General features: G+C 39.2%; 1 protein-coding gene across 1 annotated transcript in view; it reads right to left on the minus strand.

Annotated features, from left to right (window-relative positions):
• The window catches only part of ARHGAP17 (Rho GTPase activating protein 17), a 24848-nt gene extending 7520 nt beyond the window's left edge, over positions 1 to 17328 (minus strand). The window contains exons 1-17 of the mRNA XM_009705116.1: positions 17207 to 17328; positions 17105 to 17144; positions 12827 to 12931; positions 11922 to 11998; positions 10704 to 10815; positions 10426 to 10502; positions 9609 to 9720; positions 8840 to 8908; positions 8598 to 8679; positions 6190 to 6317; positions 5682 to 5793; positions 5022 to 5103; positions 4496 to 4576; positions 3694 to 3807; positions 3227 to 3318; positions 2934 to 3090; positions 1467 to 1709 (exon numbers count right to left, since the gene is read on the minus strand). Of these exons, the coding sequence (XP_009703418.1) occupies positions 1467 to 1709; positions 2934 to 3090; positions 3227 to 3318; positions 3694 to 3807; positions 4496 to 4576; positions 5022 to 5103; positions 5682 to 5793; positions 6190 to 6317; positions 8598 to 8679; positions 8840 to 8908; positions 9609 to 9720; positions 10426 to 10502; positions 10704 to 10815; positions 11922 to 11998; positions 12827 to 12931; positions 17105 to 17144; positions 17207 to 17328 (1805 nt within the window). The remainder of the gene's footprint in view (positions 1 to 1466; positions 1710 to 2933; positions 3091 to 3226; positions 3319 to 3693; positions 3808 to 4495; positions 4577 to 5021; positions 5104 to 5681; positions 5794 to 6189; positions 6318 to 8597; positions 8680 to 8839; positions 8909 to 9608; positions 9721 to 10425; positions 10503 to 10703; positions 10816 to 11921; positions 11999 to 12826; positions 12932 to 17104; positions 17145 to 17206) is intronic.
• Between the last annotated feature and the right edge of the window lie 2239 nt (positions 17329 to 19567).

The raw sequence follows: 19567 nt of genomic DNA on the forward strand, positions 1-19567 counted from the left end.
CTGCTGAAGTCTCTGGGGCCTTTGGAAGCCCTTGGGAAGGCCCAGGGACTGCAAGAGCTGGGTGTAAAGAAAGCAGTGGTTCTTTTCCTGCCATCGTCTGGCTGAAGTCTTCTCTCCACCCTACCTGGCATTAAGCTTTTACCTTCCTGGGAGACCAGAACTTGTCTTGAGGGAGCAACCCCCGTAAAACCTTTGAGATTCAGCTCAGGAAACTCAGCTCTCCCTGACCTTTGGCTATGAAGACAACAGAACCGGGAGGGAAACACAGCATTGGCGTACGAACCAACTGAGGTGGTACTGGTCAGTGCCCCCTTCTTCTTGCTCTGCATTTGCAGTCTTCAGTCATTTCTCTATAGTGTCTTGCAGCGTCTTACTCATCTCAAAAGGACTAACTTTTAATCACTTTTACTGGCACACTGCGATGCTAATTTCTCCAGATGCTGTTCATAAATTGCAAGTACTTGAACACAGAGTCTGTGCAGATTGTAAAGGCAGCTTTTAGACACTACTCTTAAGGTTTCGTTTTAGCTGCCTCTGCCACAAAAGATATCTGTGGAGGAAATACTAGTCTGCAGGGGATTTCCGGATGAGGAGTTGTTTTTGTAAAAGTGTCACCTGTAAACAGGAGCTATACGAAAAAGAGTCAGTGCTGCATCGAAGTCCACGGCGGTGTTTCACCCTAAGACTCTGTGCGAGACATCGATGTTTGAGTGTGCTACAGGCCTTTACGTGTGGTTTGGTATATCTCTCAGACCGCACAAATACTGAAAGCAAAGTGCTGTTTCCCCACACATGAAAGGAAGAGTCAAAGCTACTGCAATTACTCTTGGAGTCTGTGTATGCTAATACTGGGGGCACGATTGCACAGAGCTTCAATAGTAATCAAGTAGCAAAAAAGGCCTGCATACATGCTAGTCCTAAAGAAACTAATATTGAAATACGATAAATTGACTTCCAGTTTTCTAGCAAGCAAGTTTGGTCATCACTAACACTTGCTACAGGAAAAAAAAAAAAAAGAGACATATCCAGAGAACATGTACAAGAAACAATGAACAAGACCAGCAGGTTTCTAGTATTGCCACTGGTAGGTTTTGATCTTTCAGTAGCAAACTGATAGTCATACTGTGTGGATACCTCCAGAGTATAACTTGGAAAGGTCAACATGGGTAGTAGAAGTACAGTCTTTTTCACCACTGTTTTTTCCCCCCCGAGAATTCTTTTATTTTAGAAGATCAATTCTGGAACATACAGAACAATGTATGTTATTTTAGAAGATCAATTCTGGAACAACACACATGGCAAGAAAGCTCCTGCAGAGTGCTTCTGCCCACGCCTGAAAAGGCTTTACACATGACAACATGCATTCCAGTTTGAGGAGGTGCCTTGTGCAGCAGATACAGTTGACATATCAGTTTGCTGCTGAAGCAGCCTGCTAAGCCACTGCCAGCAGAAGCCATGCCTCTTACCTGACATCCTCATTTCCTTGACTTTGTAACTGTTCTGCTGTGCCAGCAGAGAGAGCAAAACCAGCACCCACTGGGCTTGTTTCAGCCACAGAAGCTTGTGAGTGCTGCTCCACCCCAGACTGAGCCAGCACACCAACCTCCGTGGGTGGAAGGGGTGGCTGGAAAGCTGGGGATGTGTGCTTTCTATTTATAGTGCCACATCTCCGAGGATTCGCTTGGAAGTCCATAACCTTGACACCAAAGCTACAGAAAGAAGAGAGAGTAAACACACCACGCCAGCCAACACCAGGTAACTGAAGCAACAGGACAAGTGGATGTTATAACCCACAAAGACAAATGCAACCCCTGTTGCTTAGCATGCAAAGCAGCAACGAGGAAAGCTTCAACTTTCTGCATATAACACGACTAATGTTAAGACATGCAACACTATTTGACTTATCCACACAGAGGGCTAAGCTACACATAAGTGGAATAAACTACCCAATTACATTTGAAGACAGACACTGATGACAATGAGGTCAAGCCACTCAGTAACTTTACATGTAAATACATACATTTCCTTACATACCAGAGTATCTCCTCACTGAGTACATTTTGCCACATGAATTTTGTTTCTATTACACACTAAGCTGCAGTACAGATTTCAAGACAGACAAAAAAAGCCACTGGATATACTCTATGATTTGTGTTACCGATAAACAGACTAAAATTCTACCAGATTTCAGAATGCATACAGCACATTCATTCTAGAATTTGATTTTATTCTTGTTGAGTTAAAGACAGTCAATCTTGAATTGATTTTCTTCTTCCTCTGACAGTGCTGATAAATTTGCCTGTGGCTAGCCATAGTTAACACTCAGGTAACAATTTAACATTTGCATAAACAGCTAAAAACAAAATAGCACATCACTTGAATATTCGTGATATGAGTGATAATAAATGAACATTACACTACATGTTATATGGGAAAACAGCACGTTTTATTTTTATTTTTTAACGTTCTACTGTTTGCTGTGGTATACTGTACCATCATCAACTCAGAAGTCTTATCATGAAGGCACCAGGTAACACCACCTCAGCTTATGGGCTTTGAAAAAGAAGCCATGGAATATCAGAAGTTAGATACTGATAGATGCTACTATATACACTTCTGTTTCAGTGGATTTTAGACCCCCCAAATCTGTAATAGGAAAATGGTAATTGGAAGCAGTAATTACCTGCTTGTTTTTTATCATGTTTTTTATCATGCATAGAGTATAACTGGAAGCAAATACCAGTACATTACCTTTGAACCTTCCTCAGGCTGCAACAACATGGAGGGGAAATAAATCACTATTGTTACCTATAGGATTTCCATTAAATTCTCTTCCCGAGACCAGTAAAAGTGTGTCCAACTACAGCCTCCTCAGTAGTCAAGTCCTCAGGAGTGGGCTAATAACTGAAACCTAACCTGAGAATGAAACATACCTGTCCTTCTTCAATAAATCCCCTTCCATTACAGTCATACTAACAGGCCTCTTCCGCTCCAGTGTCCCAGATTCATATTCATTCCCAGTGTGTGACAAGTGATTTGAATTAACAGCAGGAACTGCAACAAATGCCCCAGACACATTGAAATCTTGATCTGAGAAAGACACAGACAGAACACATCCTAAGACATACATATACAAAACGGTGCCTCACTGCAAAAAGCTACTGGAGGTTTACCTGCGTAGGGTTATCACAAATACAAAATTCTTTTAACTATGGCAAGAATTTACCTCCAGGGAAGAACCAGTCTGCATGCTGAATAATTGGCTCAATAACTGCTACCACATGGACTGAAGTTGCTGCTGCCATTTCAGCAAGGGATCTGCAGGAGAAATTTGTAGAACACTTTATAGAGAGTTCTATTAAAGTAAGAAAATTTTTAAAAAGTCACATTATCTAAATGACAAATTGTGCTAAGCTTGATGTATCAAGACTCCTAAGTACCACATAAAGAACAACTTCACACTTCGATGAAACCTAGACTATTCAGTAACATTCGTCGCATTTGAAAACACTCCTAAAAAGATGCATGCCTAAAAGGATCTGAAGGCACAGGTTGAAAGAATATTTGAAATATTTTTTAGGTAAATAGTCTGTTGCTGTGAATAGTCCACATGATTTAAAACAATTTAAAAATGACAAGAAATTCTACAGCTTCATGGAAGTTCTGTTTTGTAGCTTTCCTAAAACAACTTACCCTTCATTCTTTGCCCATAGCAAATTGGGGCCCAAGACTATTGCAACATTGCTGGGTGTCATTTTGTTAACATCGCTGTTCTGTGCAAGCTTTGCTAAAAATTTGATTAAATACCTACAAGAAGGAAAGAAATAATTAAAGAGCAGGAACCAAGAGCATTTCTTGTTGAAAGCAACTAAGTAAAAATTCAAGAACTCGCAAAGACAACTCCCAAGAAAACAGAAATAAGACGAACAGCCTTCTTGCTTGACAGCTGGCTACTAAGTTTCTACTCAGGAATCTCCCATCTTAGCAAAATGGAACTACAGAACTACTACATTGTCAGAAAAAACGTTTAGATTGAGAATGCCTACTCAACAGCTATTTTCACATCCTGTAATGGAACTTCCACACTTCTAAGAGTCACCAGAGTGGGTCTTGTTCTGATTCATTCCCAAAAAGCAAAACCAAAAGGAAAAACAACACGTGTAAGATACATCCAGGTGATTTCCAAGACTGGAAAATACAACGAAGAGCACAGTTGGTGAAAAGTCACATACTACTGTGAACACATGACCCTTAAGTAGAAGAGTTCTATGTATCACTATTTCATTACAATCATAGTGAATTAACTTGGCAGAAAAAGTCTACCACCACCAATGCACGCCAACTACTTGATAAAACAGGATGCCCTTTTATAAACCTAACTGAATTTGGCCAAGGCAAAAAAAATGTGGATTAGAGTTTTGGTTAACCAGCTTTGAAACGTAGTACTCTAGCATCAAAGCAGCTGTGCTGCAAGCCAGGAGATGTTCATACGTACCTGAAATTAGCATGATAATGCTTAGGTAATCTGTTACAAATTCTCCATAACTCTTGTAGCTTCTTATCCTGGTCCTGAATACTGAAAGGGAAAAAAAAATTACCTTAGATATTACTTTCAGATCAGAAAATTGTTGTTTCTGCAGTGAAGGGATGACTGTATAACCTTCCATTTATGCCAAATAAATGCACTGCTGTGTATTCAGTAACCTGCTAGTCAAATCCTGAATTATCTCTATCCGCAACGAAAGAAAACTGCTTAAGCATCAATACTGTGCAGCCAATAGCCTGAAGCAGCCCTTATGTTTAAACACAAAATAGGTATTTCACCACATTTTTGTGCAATTAGTATTAGGATAAACCATAAAATTTAAAACAATGTTACACAAAATATTTACCTGTTAGAGCAGAAATAAGAAAGCAAACTGGGTGAGCTTGCTCTTTTCTTTTGAATTAATATATTAAGAACCAAATCTAATAAAAATATGTGGAATGTTTTCCTATATAACTATTTTTAGTATGCTTACTTTGCAGCTTGCGTCCATTCTTCATATAGACTGTAGGTCATTAAAGGTTCTGGCAACTCTCGCAAATAGGATTTCAAGGCACCTGCAATGCAGACCAGAAACAGGCTAACTTCTTAGCCAATGCTTCCAGTCTTCGTTTAAAATTCTGTCCTTAGATTTGCAATTTTATCTATGCAATAGTACACAAGTTCAGTGAAACAGTGAGAAGACCTGACACTTCTATAGTATATCTGCTCAACGTTTAACACAAAAAGTCTTCCAGTAATTACTGTAATTTGACAGAAACATGTACTGTAAAACTATGAATCATCTCTTCAGAACAAAGACCTTACTAAAGGTCTACATATGGCTTTAATCTTCCTTGATCATTTTAACACTCTTGTCACGAGAGGAAATATGATATTTGGATTATTATGATCACCTGAATTTTAAACACCACTCCGTCAAGCAGACATGAATACATCAAGTGTGATGAACATGTGTACCCTATACCTATCAGTGTTAAGTTGTGCAATGAAGTGAACTTTCAATTTATTTTCATTCATAGTTTATCTGCAGAGATCAGCATCTTACACTGCAGTGAGTCAACAGTTAAATGAACAGCATAAACTTGTGTTGTATCAATTTATACCCGGTTTTGATTCAGAACATTCACAATACCTGCAACAGCATGGGGATCAGAATAAAATTCATCAAGTTGGGAAGCTGAACAGTCCAAGGCAGCTTTCAGCTTTTTTAACTTTGAGGCTCCAGCAGCAATTCTGAATAAGCCCTGCATAATAAAAATAAAATATATGACTGGTAACAGCACATTAGTACAAGCATGAAACAGCAGAAGTTTCATGACAGCCTCTTTCAGAATAGTTTCTAGTTTGGTGTCTTCACCTTACACTGTTACGACCTAGCTGGCTCTTAATGTGTCACTGCCATCTGACAATGTTTTAGTTCCCTCTCACCCATGGCCCATTCCTAATTTTTCATTCTAGAAGCATTCATCTCAAAGATACTTCAAATAGCGTTGAAGGTTATTCTGTTGCAAAAGATTTATCATCTATACTAATGAACAAAATTACTTAAGCAACTTGTTAAAAAGTACAGATAACAGTCTGTGAGTTTGACTGAGCTCTTTTTTCCTGTCCTTCATAGCATGTTACATGTTATTACCTACCTCCTCTCTCATTCCCGTTTCCAAAAGCATCATTACACAGGCTTCAATAGGGACTGCAATTTCACGACCACTGCGCTTGAGATGCTCTTCTAATGGAGTTCCAAAAGCTGGCTTTTCAGTCCATTTGTCTAGTTGGAGAGTATCAAAACACTGAGCAAAATATCTAACACACACTTGAATTATGTTCCAGACAAGAAAAGAAAAAAGCCTCCAGGACAGCAAAGAAATTTTCAGAATACAGTAGGAGTTTTACAGCCCTTGACTGGTAAAGTCCCTTATATCATGAATAAAGAGAAAACAAGCCTGCTGGTGTTCAAGAAAAAAATACTTCTGCATCTTTCTGGATGGAATATCACATGCAAATCCTTTGTATAACCGCAAGTGCATGTCCCACTAGGCCTTAACACAAGTGCCACCACATGGCTGTAAATTACATTAATTCTGATTTGCAAAGACACCAAGAAGCTTAAGTTTGCAAGACTCTGAGAAAAATTTTGTCCAGATTGCATGACCTGGGCTGATCTTAGTTTTAACTGTATTTAAGGTGGATAAAAACAGCTGTTAACATGAAGTTTATTGCTGATTTATGGAATCAGCAACTTAAAATGGATGCTAACAGCCTCAGTGTCTTACATTAGAATTACCACGTTGACAGCCCATCACTGTAACGCCTGCACAAATTTTCATTTCAGTTTCTTGATTGTTGCTTAATTCTGAAAGTCAAAATTGGCACAAGTTTCTCCAAATTGAACGTGAATGTCTTGTTCCCTGCAATTTACTTTTTCACCCATTTCTACTGCCTCAATTGAAAAAATGCAGATGTAAAAGGTGATTGTTAGTACAGATGCATTATTTGTTTTATGTGGAAAAAAGGTCAAGACAGACAAAGACTTTGAAAGACTCCTCTGAAGACACAATGTGTTTCCGCAAAGGATTTAATTTACCCTTTTTGTTTACAAAGCCACATTAACTACATCCCATAGGCTTTAGTTCCTCTCATTCGTAAACACACCATGAAAGGCAAATGTCATTTTCCCCAGTTTTGCAAGTTACAGCAAACACTTTGCAAGTTACAGCAAACACTAGGAAGAGAAATCTTAGTAATTGTTCAAAGTCACAGTAATTTACACTACAGCTAGAAACACAACTGAAGCAATGCCTTACTCTTAGATCTTAGACACTGGACACTTAGACACCATGCGTCCTAGCCCATGTTCTAGGAAGACTAATCTGTTCTAAAGCATTTATCATATGACAAGCTCGTACAAAGCAGCTAAGCAACAACAAAAAAGTTTAAAGCAGCATATCCATAACAGAGAACCTTCCATACAGCCCTACTGCAGCCCTGATGCTGTGTAAGCATCATTTAGGCATTGGAACGGGCTCCCCAGGGAGGTGGTGGACTCACCATCCCTGGAGGTGTTCAAAAAATGTTTAGATGTGGCGCTTCGAGACATGGTTTAGTGGGCATGGTGGCATCAGGTATATGGTTGGACTTGATGATCTTTGAGGTCTCTTCCAACCATAATGATTCTATGATTCATTTGCATTACCTCATCTCCCATCAGATTGACAGAGTACAGATATTCTATATTCTCTTTCAGCAAGATGCTCATATCTATTAATACATTTAAATGGTTCATCTTTTACAACTTGCATGTGGTCCACAACTGAAGATACTTGAATCTTCCTCAGATTGTATTTTTGTCAGACTTTGTTCAGCCTAATTCTTCTTCAAAGCAATTAGAAGATTAAGACAGTACAGCAATTTCAACAACCCACAGTGCATCTTCATATCAAACCATTAATGATACACCTTAACTCCCACTGACAACGGAAAGCTTAGTAGCATGGGGAAGAAATGAAGCCGTATTACTCGCTCTTCTTAACTGCTGGTATTCAACACAATCTGAACACTCCATTAGCCAGGTGTGGTGCAGTGTGCACACTGAGAAAAAGGATTGCATAAAAGGAGGAAAAAAAAGTCAAGCTCCTTAGAATAAGACGAGTTTTTCTAATAATTGTCTAGTAATCATTCCAAAAAAATCAAGGACCCTAAGACCTTCCTAAATCAAAATGGAATTTTCATTTGCCTAAGAAACCTGGTATGAATTAGCAAAAGGTCACATGATATCAAGGAAGATGTGCAAGCAAATAGAAAAATCCTTCCTTTACCATCTTGGGTATCAGACAGATCCTTAATATTTTATTAGTGTGTTAAAATATGGCTGGAGATCTCCAGAGAACACAAAGATGGAATTATGCTTGGGAATGTAAAATTGTTAAGTAGATCAAAATGGCCTTATTAAGTAAGTCTGCATGCAAGAGAATCAAGATAAAGGAGGAGAATATTGTGCATAGGTGGCACAGGCAAGGAGAAGCATCAGCCAGAGCACAGGTTACTTTACCTTGATGGGCTTGAATTTCGGGTAGGACCTTTTCTATGACTGCTAATGCTTTTCTATGGTAATCTGCTTGTGCTTCTAATAACTGAGAACAGAAGCCACATTTTAAAAACAAAAAGAGCATTAGCTTCTGATGAGCACATAATATAAGACTAGAAGGTTTAGCACACAAAATATAGTCTTTGAGAATTGAGTGTCTATGCACTTACGTGCTGCAATCAAAGTCATACTGAAAAAATACTCACCATAACAAAACATCTAGCGTATTCCCCTTCTTTAGACACAAAGTTATACATGTCTGCTGCTAGTTGATCCTTTAAAAAAGAAAAAAATGCAAAACTGTACATCAAATTTACAGGGGCATTTCAACTTTGACAGAAAGACAGAAGTACATGTTTGTTTTGCCTGCTACACGTATTCTTCCAAGCAAAATTCATTCCAAATGCCTAACTTTTATATAGCAAAGCAGTTGCCCACTGAAGTCAACAATTGGATTGTATGGCAGTATGTTATTTACAGTCAATCTCTGCATACAAAGACAACTACTACTAAAAGGCTTGTGGTGCTCAGCTCAACTGCAGCATCATGCAGTGTTTCACAACTGAGAAGTGAAACTGAATGTGAACTGCTCTGAGCCATAACAGTCAGAATGTCAGCAGCTTGAATTTCATCCAGGTAGCTCAGTGGCTTGAAGCACCCAGACACCCTGAACATTTCAGTCAAGGCTAAGACACAATTCCTTCTCGTCACTGTCTCAGACTGAAACAGAAAATAATGTAAAACACCCATCTTAAAAACCTAACAAAGTTTCTTGTTAAGTTAAAGCAATTCAGACAGAGATCAGCTAGCATTAATATACCTTTAAGACATGCAGTTTGTTAACAGCCACGTAATTTGCGACTGCAGTAATCAGACAGCCAGTTCCAGGTACAAGGCTTACAGAAGCAGCTATATTCTGATCGCTACTGTTGCTAATGAGAGGTACGGAAAGGACAGAGACTCATCTTGTCATACCTTGCATTGTTCTACTTTGTTTCCAGCTTCATCCATCTCTTCCTTAAGAGATTCTATTTTCGAAGGATGCACTTGAAAATTTGTTCCTGAAGTCTTGTGGGCTTGGTTATATCTGTGGAAGAAAAGCTTCAGTCATTTGGTGAAAACTAATATTAAACAAGAATCTGCATTTATGGCTCCCTTGAAATTGGTTTCTTTTGACAGAAAACAAACCTAATGGTTTCAGAGGTTTTCCAACAGAACTAAGGAAGGTATTCAAAACACACCATTTATGACACGCTGGCATAATTCACAAACAGCTAAACAACTATAAAAATCCACAAGAAATCCTGCATTCTCTACAGCCTGTAACATGGGTATATAATATGTTAGAACTACCAGTCCCAGAAAATGCTGCATAAATTATCACCACAGTTTAAGACTGTTTAAAGGGACTTCAGGGTGAGCCAAAAAACCTAGGACCCTACCAATGAGATGGTTCAATCTAATGCTGTAAAAGCACTTGGCACAGCTACAAAATTAGACTCCTATTCCTTTTTAAGTTGACAACTTACGTGAACTGGGAAGAAGATGAGTTTTCAGCATTTTTCCAATTATATATAGGCATGCAAGAGCTCCAAAATCTTTATTGTGTTTGGATCTAGCACTCATGAGTCATGTTTTGAATAACTTACATTTAAGTTTGCCTTTTTTCAGCAAAGTATTAACATGCATACAGTAGCATTTCAGAAGTAAGTACCAGCATCAGATCAGATGCCATGAGATGCCAACAAGAAGTTAACATGAAAAGGACCTAGTAATTAAAACTATTTCTGACCTTCCTCTTGCAGAATCCCAGTCCAACACCAGCTTCGCAAGCTGCTTCCTCTGCTTCTGAATGTTCGGGATCTCTGTCTAGAACAAGAATTTAAGGCTTACATTTATTTTAAAATTGTGTATTGTAATAAACTACATTTTGTAGATTTCATATCTGCTTTCCACCACTGACACGTGACTCCGTAAAACAGTTTTATTATTAGCAATGAGGTAAACCCTTCTTCCTCAGTTTATACATAAATCCAGATTTATTTCTTCAGCCAGGCTGAAGTGACTTACCTCTGTTAGCAGACACAGTGGATCTAAAACTTCTCTTTCGATCTGTACTTCATGCTGAGAGAGCTCCATTGCCAGTTTATTCTCTGCATCACCACACGTATCTAGCATTTTCCTTTAAGAATTGTAGGAAATTGTAATGTGAGCTACTACTGACTAAAGAAGAAAGATTCAAAACAAAACAGTGGTGGCCCTTTGTCATCTGCTATCCTCTTGGAAAGCTTTGCATGGTATAAAACAAGGCATTACTTAATGGCATAAACCCAAGATGCTCTATGCCATCACGGGCAAATTTGGGACAGGCAAGGAGTGTTGTTAAACCTTTGTCTTCTAAAATTCCCTAGCCATTACAACATTTTTGGAGGTTTAAAGTCCTCCAGGTGATTATACTGTCCCTAAGGGCAGAGGAGTTAGTATTTATTTCAAAGCCCATCCTTCCATGCCACCAGGTGCAGGAAAATTGCTCTATGCAGTATTTAATTTTCTCCTAAGCCCCTTTAATGTGAGAAAGTCTTAACACCATAATGCTAAGCAATCACATATGCAGCAGCCTCAGGTTCCAAAACCATGATTTGACCTTTGTTTTAAGCTTGTTCTAAGGGAAAACCCAATTCTCTAAGATTTTTATCCATGTTTAAATCTCCTGCAACAGCTCACAAAAATGCACACAAAGGTTTTAAAGGTCATTCCACACTGTTTCCATTACAATTCCCATCAGCAATGAGGAAACACATTTGCTCCAGGAATTCAGCATAATGATGCTCATTTGTTTTAGCCACTTTCTTGTAAGTTGCAAATATGCGCTTTGCCAGTATAAGGAAAACGGCATTATTTTAAACTAGAAGCCATTCATGCAAATTGGCATTATTTAAATCATTAACACAAACCTGCAGAATGCAGTAGTTATGCTACATTTTAAACTTTAAATGGAGATGACGACTGTACTAATCCACAAGCATAAAAGCTGTTTTCAAAAGCTTTTAAGTTAGCTGAGGATCAGAAGCCTCAGGAATACAATTCAGAGCAAGTCTAAAACTTGCCCCCAGAATCACTCAAAAAGAAATGCCTGCTCACTTTTTCTCCCTTTGGATTACAGGCAGAATTTAGAAATATTAGTTTCATTAGATTGAAAACAGCCTTTGTGTAACCAAAGTCTCTAATTAGAGCCCTGCAGGCAATAAAATGACAGACTGCAACTTATAAAGAAAGCCAAACACTTACCCCAACAGAGTTTCATCACTTAGCTGGACAGATCCTTCTTGCATATTTTGAGCAAGAGCTGTTAGAGGAAGTTTCTTCTATGGAACAGAAGGAACAGTGCTTAGCTTAGCGCTATTCACCCTCTCCAGCTTTCCCAGTATGTCCTCTCTAAGATTTTTCTCTTCTTCCATATGGTTTCTATTATACACATATGCAGCACATTCTTTGACTTTTAAGAAAACGCCAAGTCACAAAAACTTTCAAGCCCTAAGACTCCTGTTCTCAGATACTTTGAAAAGCATTTTCTTCTCTGTTTTAGTTGGAATGACTGGCCCAAAATATATTTCAAAGCTGTTTATTTGTCTTTGACAGTAGTTAACTTGAGATTGAAGCAACTAGCTTGGCATTTATCTCTCTGCAGAGGTTTGTTCTGTGTGCCCCTGCTTTCAGGAGGTCTCTATTACTCAATAAAGGAGAAAACTTGAATGTTAATTATTTCTGGTTCTAACATTTTCAGAAAACCTACCTATGGCTATGCCAAAGAGGGGCAGAAATCAAATGTGTACAGATAAACATTTACAGTTAACTGGAGATATCAGTGCACAAAGGTAATTCTAAATATGAGGAGCTTGATCAGAGTTGCAGAGTATCTTCTCTTCTTAGGTGTCATGAAAGCTGTAACTACTCAGCACACTGCAGAAACACGGGAGTGTCCTGACACTACTAAGGTACTCCAAGGTTGTGTTACTATATTTGGATGGGGAATTGCAGCTAGCATTTTACCAAATAATGTCAACATGTGAGATGATTTTACAGAATTTTTCTTCCCTTGGATAATTTGAGGCATAGCAGCTGATCAGTATTTAGAAGGCCAGACCATATTCAGACTAGTCTTGGAAAACAAGCCAAAGGGCAATTGTACTTACATGTCTCTTATCCGGATCTGTACCATGCTGGCCCTGAAAACATGCAATTAATCGCTTCTGTGTAATATGGCAAACAGATCTCACAGTGTCAAGACGTCTCTCGATCTAGTCGGCAAGGAGGGGGAGAGAGGAGGAAGAGAGAACAAAACAAAAACCAGAAGTTATTTCCCTGGCCTCAGCAGAAGATCTTCCTCGTGTACCACACTTAGTTCTGGGTTGCGTATTTCTCAAGTTCTACAGCTTAGAAGAAGTTCAGATGCTTAGCAGAAATGCCCGACAGCAAAAATGCTTGGAAAGAGATTTACATTGCTTTTTTTCCCCCCTCAGTGCTACAGCAATTCATCTGGAGCTCGCGATGCTCACAAGAGAGTGGAAGAGGGAGAAAGATGTTGCCCCTACTTTTTGTCTCGGCAAAAGAGAATCAGGTTAATACTTGCCATCTGAGATGAATGGCACATGCAGACATCTAACACTAATTTCGAGAGAAAATTGTGGGAAAATTCTCATACTTTTTCATTGTGACCTTCTAAAGTAGAAGGCGAAAGACATATCGAAAGACATATCTGGCCACTTCTTTACAGTAGGCCAAACCAATATACTGCAAGTTTTCCTTCTCTGGCCGTTACATACAAGGACAAAGTTCCTACATGCTAAGCAAAACAGTATTATCAAGAAGAGATTAATGGGATTGAAAAGGGGCGTGGAATAAAAAAAAAAAGACATCAATGCACAAACAATAGTTCTGTTTATCATAGATAACTTGAAACATGGCTTAATACATAGACTGTGAATATGACAAAGATATACATTAATAAACTGTTCTTTTAAGGGATTTTAAGTAAGGAATTTGGACTATTTTATTTCAAAGAACACCAAAAGCAAACAAAATGATGAGCACTGGGATAGAACTGCTTACAGCACCGAGCTCTCTATGTACAGCACCAAAAGAATGCAGTTTATCTGCATTTTGATGACTCATCAAGAATAAAAGGAGGCCCTTTGGAATGGCTTCTATTTAAAAAGCAAGAAAAAAAGTGGATTTCATCTGTAGAAATAATCTGAAGAGACTCCAGTTTTTGATACAGCTCTAAAGTCACTCCTATATATATAATATATTTTCAGGAGGGCACTAATTCTCCCCAGCTTTCCTATCAATGATAAATACAGATTAGCTGACACAGTAGTAATTTTAGGGCGAAGTTATTATGCCCCGTGTTAGCTCCTGTTCCTGGATCCAGGCACTGTTCCTGGATTTAAAGCAGGAGACAGACTGTTGGTTTTTCTGGAGAAGGCAGACCGCTATGTTCTAATGAACATGAAATGCTATAAAATCTTACTGAGAATGTTATACCTCCAGGTAAGAATTACATGTTTTTTCCTCCCCAACAGGTATATTTGGCACTACTACGATGGGATGTGTATATCCCTAATGTGGTTACAACTGGAAGGATGTAATTAGGTCCCAACAAAAGCAGCTAGTAAAAACCACAGCTACTAAAAGGGATAGCTGTGTCCCTTTAGGGGACAGAAGAGCAGCCTTTGGGGGTGCAGGCTGGGAGAAGCTGCAAGGAAGAAGATGCCAGCGGAGGGAGGCACAGACAGACGGGGACTTGGTGAGGATCAGCACAGAATCGCTGCTGTTGCACACAGGAGCCCTGTCCTGAACACTCAAGCAAGTGCAGGACTGGGGTCCCCATTTCCTTTCAGAAGAAAGGAGCAGCAGTTCTGCTAAGCTGTAGCCTGGAGAAGCCCCCACAGCTGGGTCTTGGCGCTGCGCCGCCCAGCAGCAGCCTTTGCAAGTCCGAAGGGAAGGTGAAAAAGAACCAGTATAGGAGGGCTGGCGAGTTGAAGGACCAATGTAGGAAGACTGAAGTTTCACTGGCTACAGAAGGCACTAAAGGGACTAAAAGCTCTTGATAGCCACAAGATCAATCCAAGTTGAAGTGCTCAAAAAGCTTAGTAAAAATCTATTACAGTAGAGTAAGGTGCAGAGAAACTGCCCAAGGACTGCTCTGAAAGCACGAGGCATTGCCTTTTACTTACAGAGCATATTTCAACAAGCTCAAAATTAAGTCCACTTCAAGAAAGTCTGTACGAAGACAAATGAACAAGAACGTACTGTTTGTGGTCTACTGTTGCAGCTAAGAAGATTAATTTTTGTTATCCTCAAAATTAAACACCACCAACATATTCTAAACCATACACTATTTGTGAAAGCTTTTATTTTTGCTTCGTCACGTAGTTAAGACTTCTTAAAATACTGAGCATAGTTTTTTTCCATGCCTGAAACATGGTGACATCCTGTAACTGAATCATCTTACAGATCCCAGCAGACTAACACAGCCCTCATCAGCCATGCATGGTGGCTTACATTCCTTGGAAAGACTCTGCAGCACACAGATTCCCAACAGCCTCTTTCCAGGCAGTCTGGAAGCCAAACTCAGAGGACAGAAGACTGATAGGAGGAACATGACCCTAAAACTTCATGATAATATACGCTCCTCTCTGATCTACTTTTTAGTTCAAAGATGTCAGGAAAACCATGAAGGACATTAATCTCCATTAAGCTACCTTTGAAGTGAAGATGTGACCTACAGGCCATGCTGTCTGTACCCACAGGGCATGTTCAGTGTACAAAACATCACACAACTGCTTTATTATATGCTAGAAGGGCATCCCAGAAAGCGGGTCTATTGTAGAAGCCTTTCCAGTACCGAATTTCCTTGTCCATTCCAAATTGCCAGACCAATATTCCTTGTCTTCAGACAGGAACACAACAGAGATATTTGAAATGGTGTATTACACTTCAAAAAACAAGCTATGGCAATACTATGTCAAAGCTTGAGCTAAATATAAAAAAAGAACATCGTGAAACATGTTTATAAAGTGAACAGTACCACGTTTTAAAGCTCTTTAGTTAGATAAGAGCCTCCCTCCCCTCCACAAGTCCCCAAGAGCAAACAAACAAGTGAGTAAATTCTTCCACTTGGGTGTAGTCAGTCTGCTCTGTGCCTGGGAAAGCCTTGCTTGCAAAATTTTTTTGGCAACAAGCAGCAGTACTTTTGGCTTTCACTTCTTGTTACTATCCCGCAGCTAACTAAGAAAACAGATGGGCCCTTGAAGGCTATCAAGGTGTCTTAACATCCTTTATGGCATTTAATTGTACACATATCTTCAGAAATTAAAAACAGCATTGTCAAACTGTTAAGGTATTTGTGGTTCAAATAAAGCAGTCTCCTGAAAAGCAGGGTAAAATGTTTCAGGTTGGCTCATTTCACCATTACTCAAGATGGTTTCATGTATTTGTTCTGAATTTAAGTTTCAAGGCTGATACATTCTCTCATGTTCTACTTTAATCTGAACAGCTGGAGAGATGTGAAATAAAAGTACTTCCATCACTTGTTTGGCTTCCATGTTTCATACACAAGTCCTGAACTTAAGCATACTAAGATGCTTTGTAATCAACTTGAAACAACCATGATGCTTGAGGTCCCATGGAGCAGCTAGCCTGTCATCCCTGGCCAATTTATGTTCTGCCATTTTTTTCAAGAAGTCTTTCACAAAGTAACCAGAGAAAGAAAACTATGTATAGCAAGTCTATAGTCAAATTTGTTCCATGTAATCAGTCAACATTGTTAATCTAATAGTTGCAACTAAAATTCCACCATGAAAGGAATGATTAATTAGATGGTATACTTTCAAAAAGATGACAAGTCTGCAAACAAATCAAATGTCAGTGTGACAAATTTGAGAACAAAATATCACAAGCTAAGCAATAAGCATTTGTACACTTATTTAGACCAATTCCAGACTTTCAGAAAAAACTGACGTTATCTATTAGCAAGCAGTTGGCATGTTGGTCTGCCACTTCTCTTAAGGCCCAAGTTGACCTCTTCAAGAGAAACAGAAATGAAGACAGAAACCAGCTGTGCCCAATCATAGTTTCTTCCCAGCTCATCCTCCTCTACCAGACTGGCAAGTCATCAGCACTAATGGTTCATATGCTTAACAAGCTAGTTCATCTAATTAAAAGCAAAAATGCTTCCACCTTATCAAGCCATATGATCTGATTCAGGAACAGAAGTACCTGAGTTTTTCCACTCAAATTGTATCATAGTTTTTTCATGTGGCAAGAAGTCAGCCAGCGACATCCTTATTTTCATCCCTGTCATTTGCAGTATTTTCTTCTCCCCCCACATTAGGTACTCCACAAAACTCAGAAGGCTCAAACTTCACAAACCGCATTTGAAAAAATACATATTAGCTGTGTTACAATACCTGCAACAGGTCTTCACTGAGCACCTCGGTTTTCTCAGCCCTAAGGGAGGAAAAAAGACGGTTGTCAGACTAATTAGCATGTTCAGGGTCAAAGATTGCTACAATGCTTTCAACAAAACCCATTCAGTTCCAAGTTCTAATCCCATTATGACCCTTGCTGCAAACACCACCACTTTCACGATGTCGTAGGTAGCACTGGCTCCTGGCCCCCGCACAGTGACCATGGATGACTTGCCCAGGGTGCTTGGGAAAGCCTGGCATTCCCCAAATCCCCAGCACCAAGCTCTAACAGTAGTTCAGACTGCACACGGTTTAACACAAAGCAAACTGCAATCCTGCGCAACTTCACTAGAATGCAAATATGTATTGAAGCCACGTGAATTTCACTTCATGTTGTCAGTCAGTCATGTAAAGTCACTGATGTAAAGGAATACAAAAGACACAAGAAAAGTAGGACAGCCAACTTCATCTCATATTTTACCACTGCAGAGCTTCAGCAATCAGTGGAAATGGTAGCCTGAACACCTTCCCTTAACCTTACATGCACACAACCTTCATCAGAAATCTCCCATTACCTCATTTTGTTGACTTTAATAATAGTAAAAGAACAGAAAAGATTTATTACTTAAAAAGTTTAAAAGTTGATGGTATTCCCAGTAAAGGCCTACCCTCAACAGAAAAATATCTGAATACTTACATATACTTCCAGACAAAATATTAACAGTTGTTTCAAACATACCCAAACCTTTACACAAAGTTCCACATCTTCTTCCAACCCCAGTTTGCACATAAACTTTAAATTGTTTAATGTTGACACAGATTTGTTTGATGTTGACTCATTTGCTATAACACTGCTTTATCCTACCTTTGCTAGATCTATAAAATAGAGAAAGATAAATCTCGTTCACCTGTGATCTCTTCTACTTGCCTATTCACCATTGCCACTAGAGGTAACGTACGGTAACCTATAGAGGACGTGCAGGTACTCCAGTACTCGGTTTTCCTGGTCAGAGAGCTTCCCCCCGCTGCTGTCAGAGTTCCTCCTCTACTACACCGTCTTCCTTCTCATCCTGCAATCCATTTAATAACCTACTCCAAGACTGCTCACGCACAGAAAGTTCATTTTCTTGATCAGGCCTCATCAGCCGAACATACAAAATGCCTCCAAAGACAATATAGATTTACTTTAAGTTGGGGGTTTTGTTTGTTTTTTTAAAGCATTTGACTTCAATTTCATGGCACATTATCTGCTTGAACTGTTTGTGAACCATAAGGTGTTTAATAATTAAATACCAGAATACAGTAATGCTCAAAACCTCAACAAGATAAAGACAAAAGCCACTTAAATACTTTGATAGCAACAAACTGCAAGCACGGTAATATTTATTTGTTTAGGAAAGCACATTCAAGATCAATATACTTTTCCACACAAATAGAAATACTGTGTCTGATTGAAATTACATCCTGTTAGAGAGCAATTATTTGTGGTTTTTTTGTTTGTTTTTTTTTTAAGTCTTGCAAAATCCCACCAGAAAATACATGGAAGAGCTACAGTGTAGCATATTCTTAAACAGATTTTAATCTAAAGTGGCAACTACTACCCACATCAGCTAACTGATTTGGTAGAAGAATACAGAGGTAGTAAATATTTCTGTAGGAACATAGTGCTGTGCATGATAACGGCTTTACACAAAATTCTTGAGTAGCCAGAGTTTTCTGTCCTTCAACAGACTGCACAAGAGAGGAGACACCTCTGCTTCTAAAACGGAATTTGACAGCGTACATGCCTCACATGAAGAAGGGGCTGTATTTACCATGGTGAACATGGCTTTTGGTTTCAAACACCATTTTCTTCTCAGGCTGGTTTCCACAGGTGAATGGATACTTTTCACTAACAGCTTTCACGAAGTTAAATTTTACCCACCTTTAAGAAAGACTGCGTGGCACAGGGCCTATACGATGCTATCAAACGGCCTATCGCTTTAGCTTTGTACCTCACCGAGATACATCTTAGCAAACCGCTCATCTTAAACACCAAGTCAGCCTAAGCAATGGATATAAAAAGGCACCAATTCAAACACCTGTCAGGTGAAATCCCATCCTGCTCGAGGCAGCACGCCGCACGCCAGGATCCACAGATGGAGGATGAAGGAAGCAGGAGGGAGGCCGAGCAGACCGGGTTTACCTGCCATGAGCTTGCTGAACAACACAGCTCAAGGTGTCATCTCCAAAAACACAGACTTCTTTCAACAACTGATGTAGTCACTTATAAGTGAAGTGGCCTACTGGAAATGATTTAGTTTTGATATTTAAGAATAGCTACTTGCAGTTCCAACCATATTAATATTTTCTAGTTAAAGCAATCGGCCTTTAACAAAAGATGAGCATGACAGTTTACTAGAGGTCCAGCAGCTGACCTGCTAGTGGACACAATCTTTCCAGGGTAACTGGGAAAAGCAGCAA

The sequence above is a fragment of the Cariama cristata genome, unplaced genomic scaffold (genome assembly GCF_000690535.1).
Source record: "Cariama cristata isolate BGI_N322 unplaced genomic scaffold, ASM69053v1 scaffold6588, whole genome shotgun sequence".
NCBI lineage: Eukaryota > Metazoa > Chordata > Aves > Cariamiformes > Cariamidae > Cariama > Cariama cristata.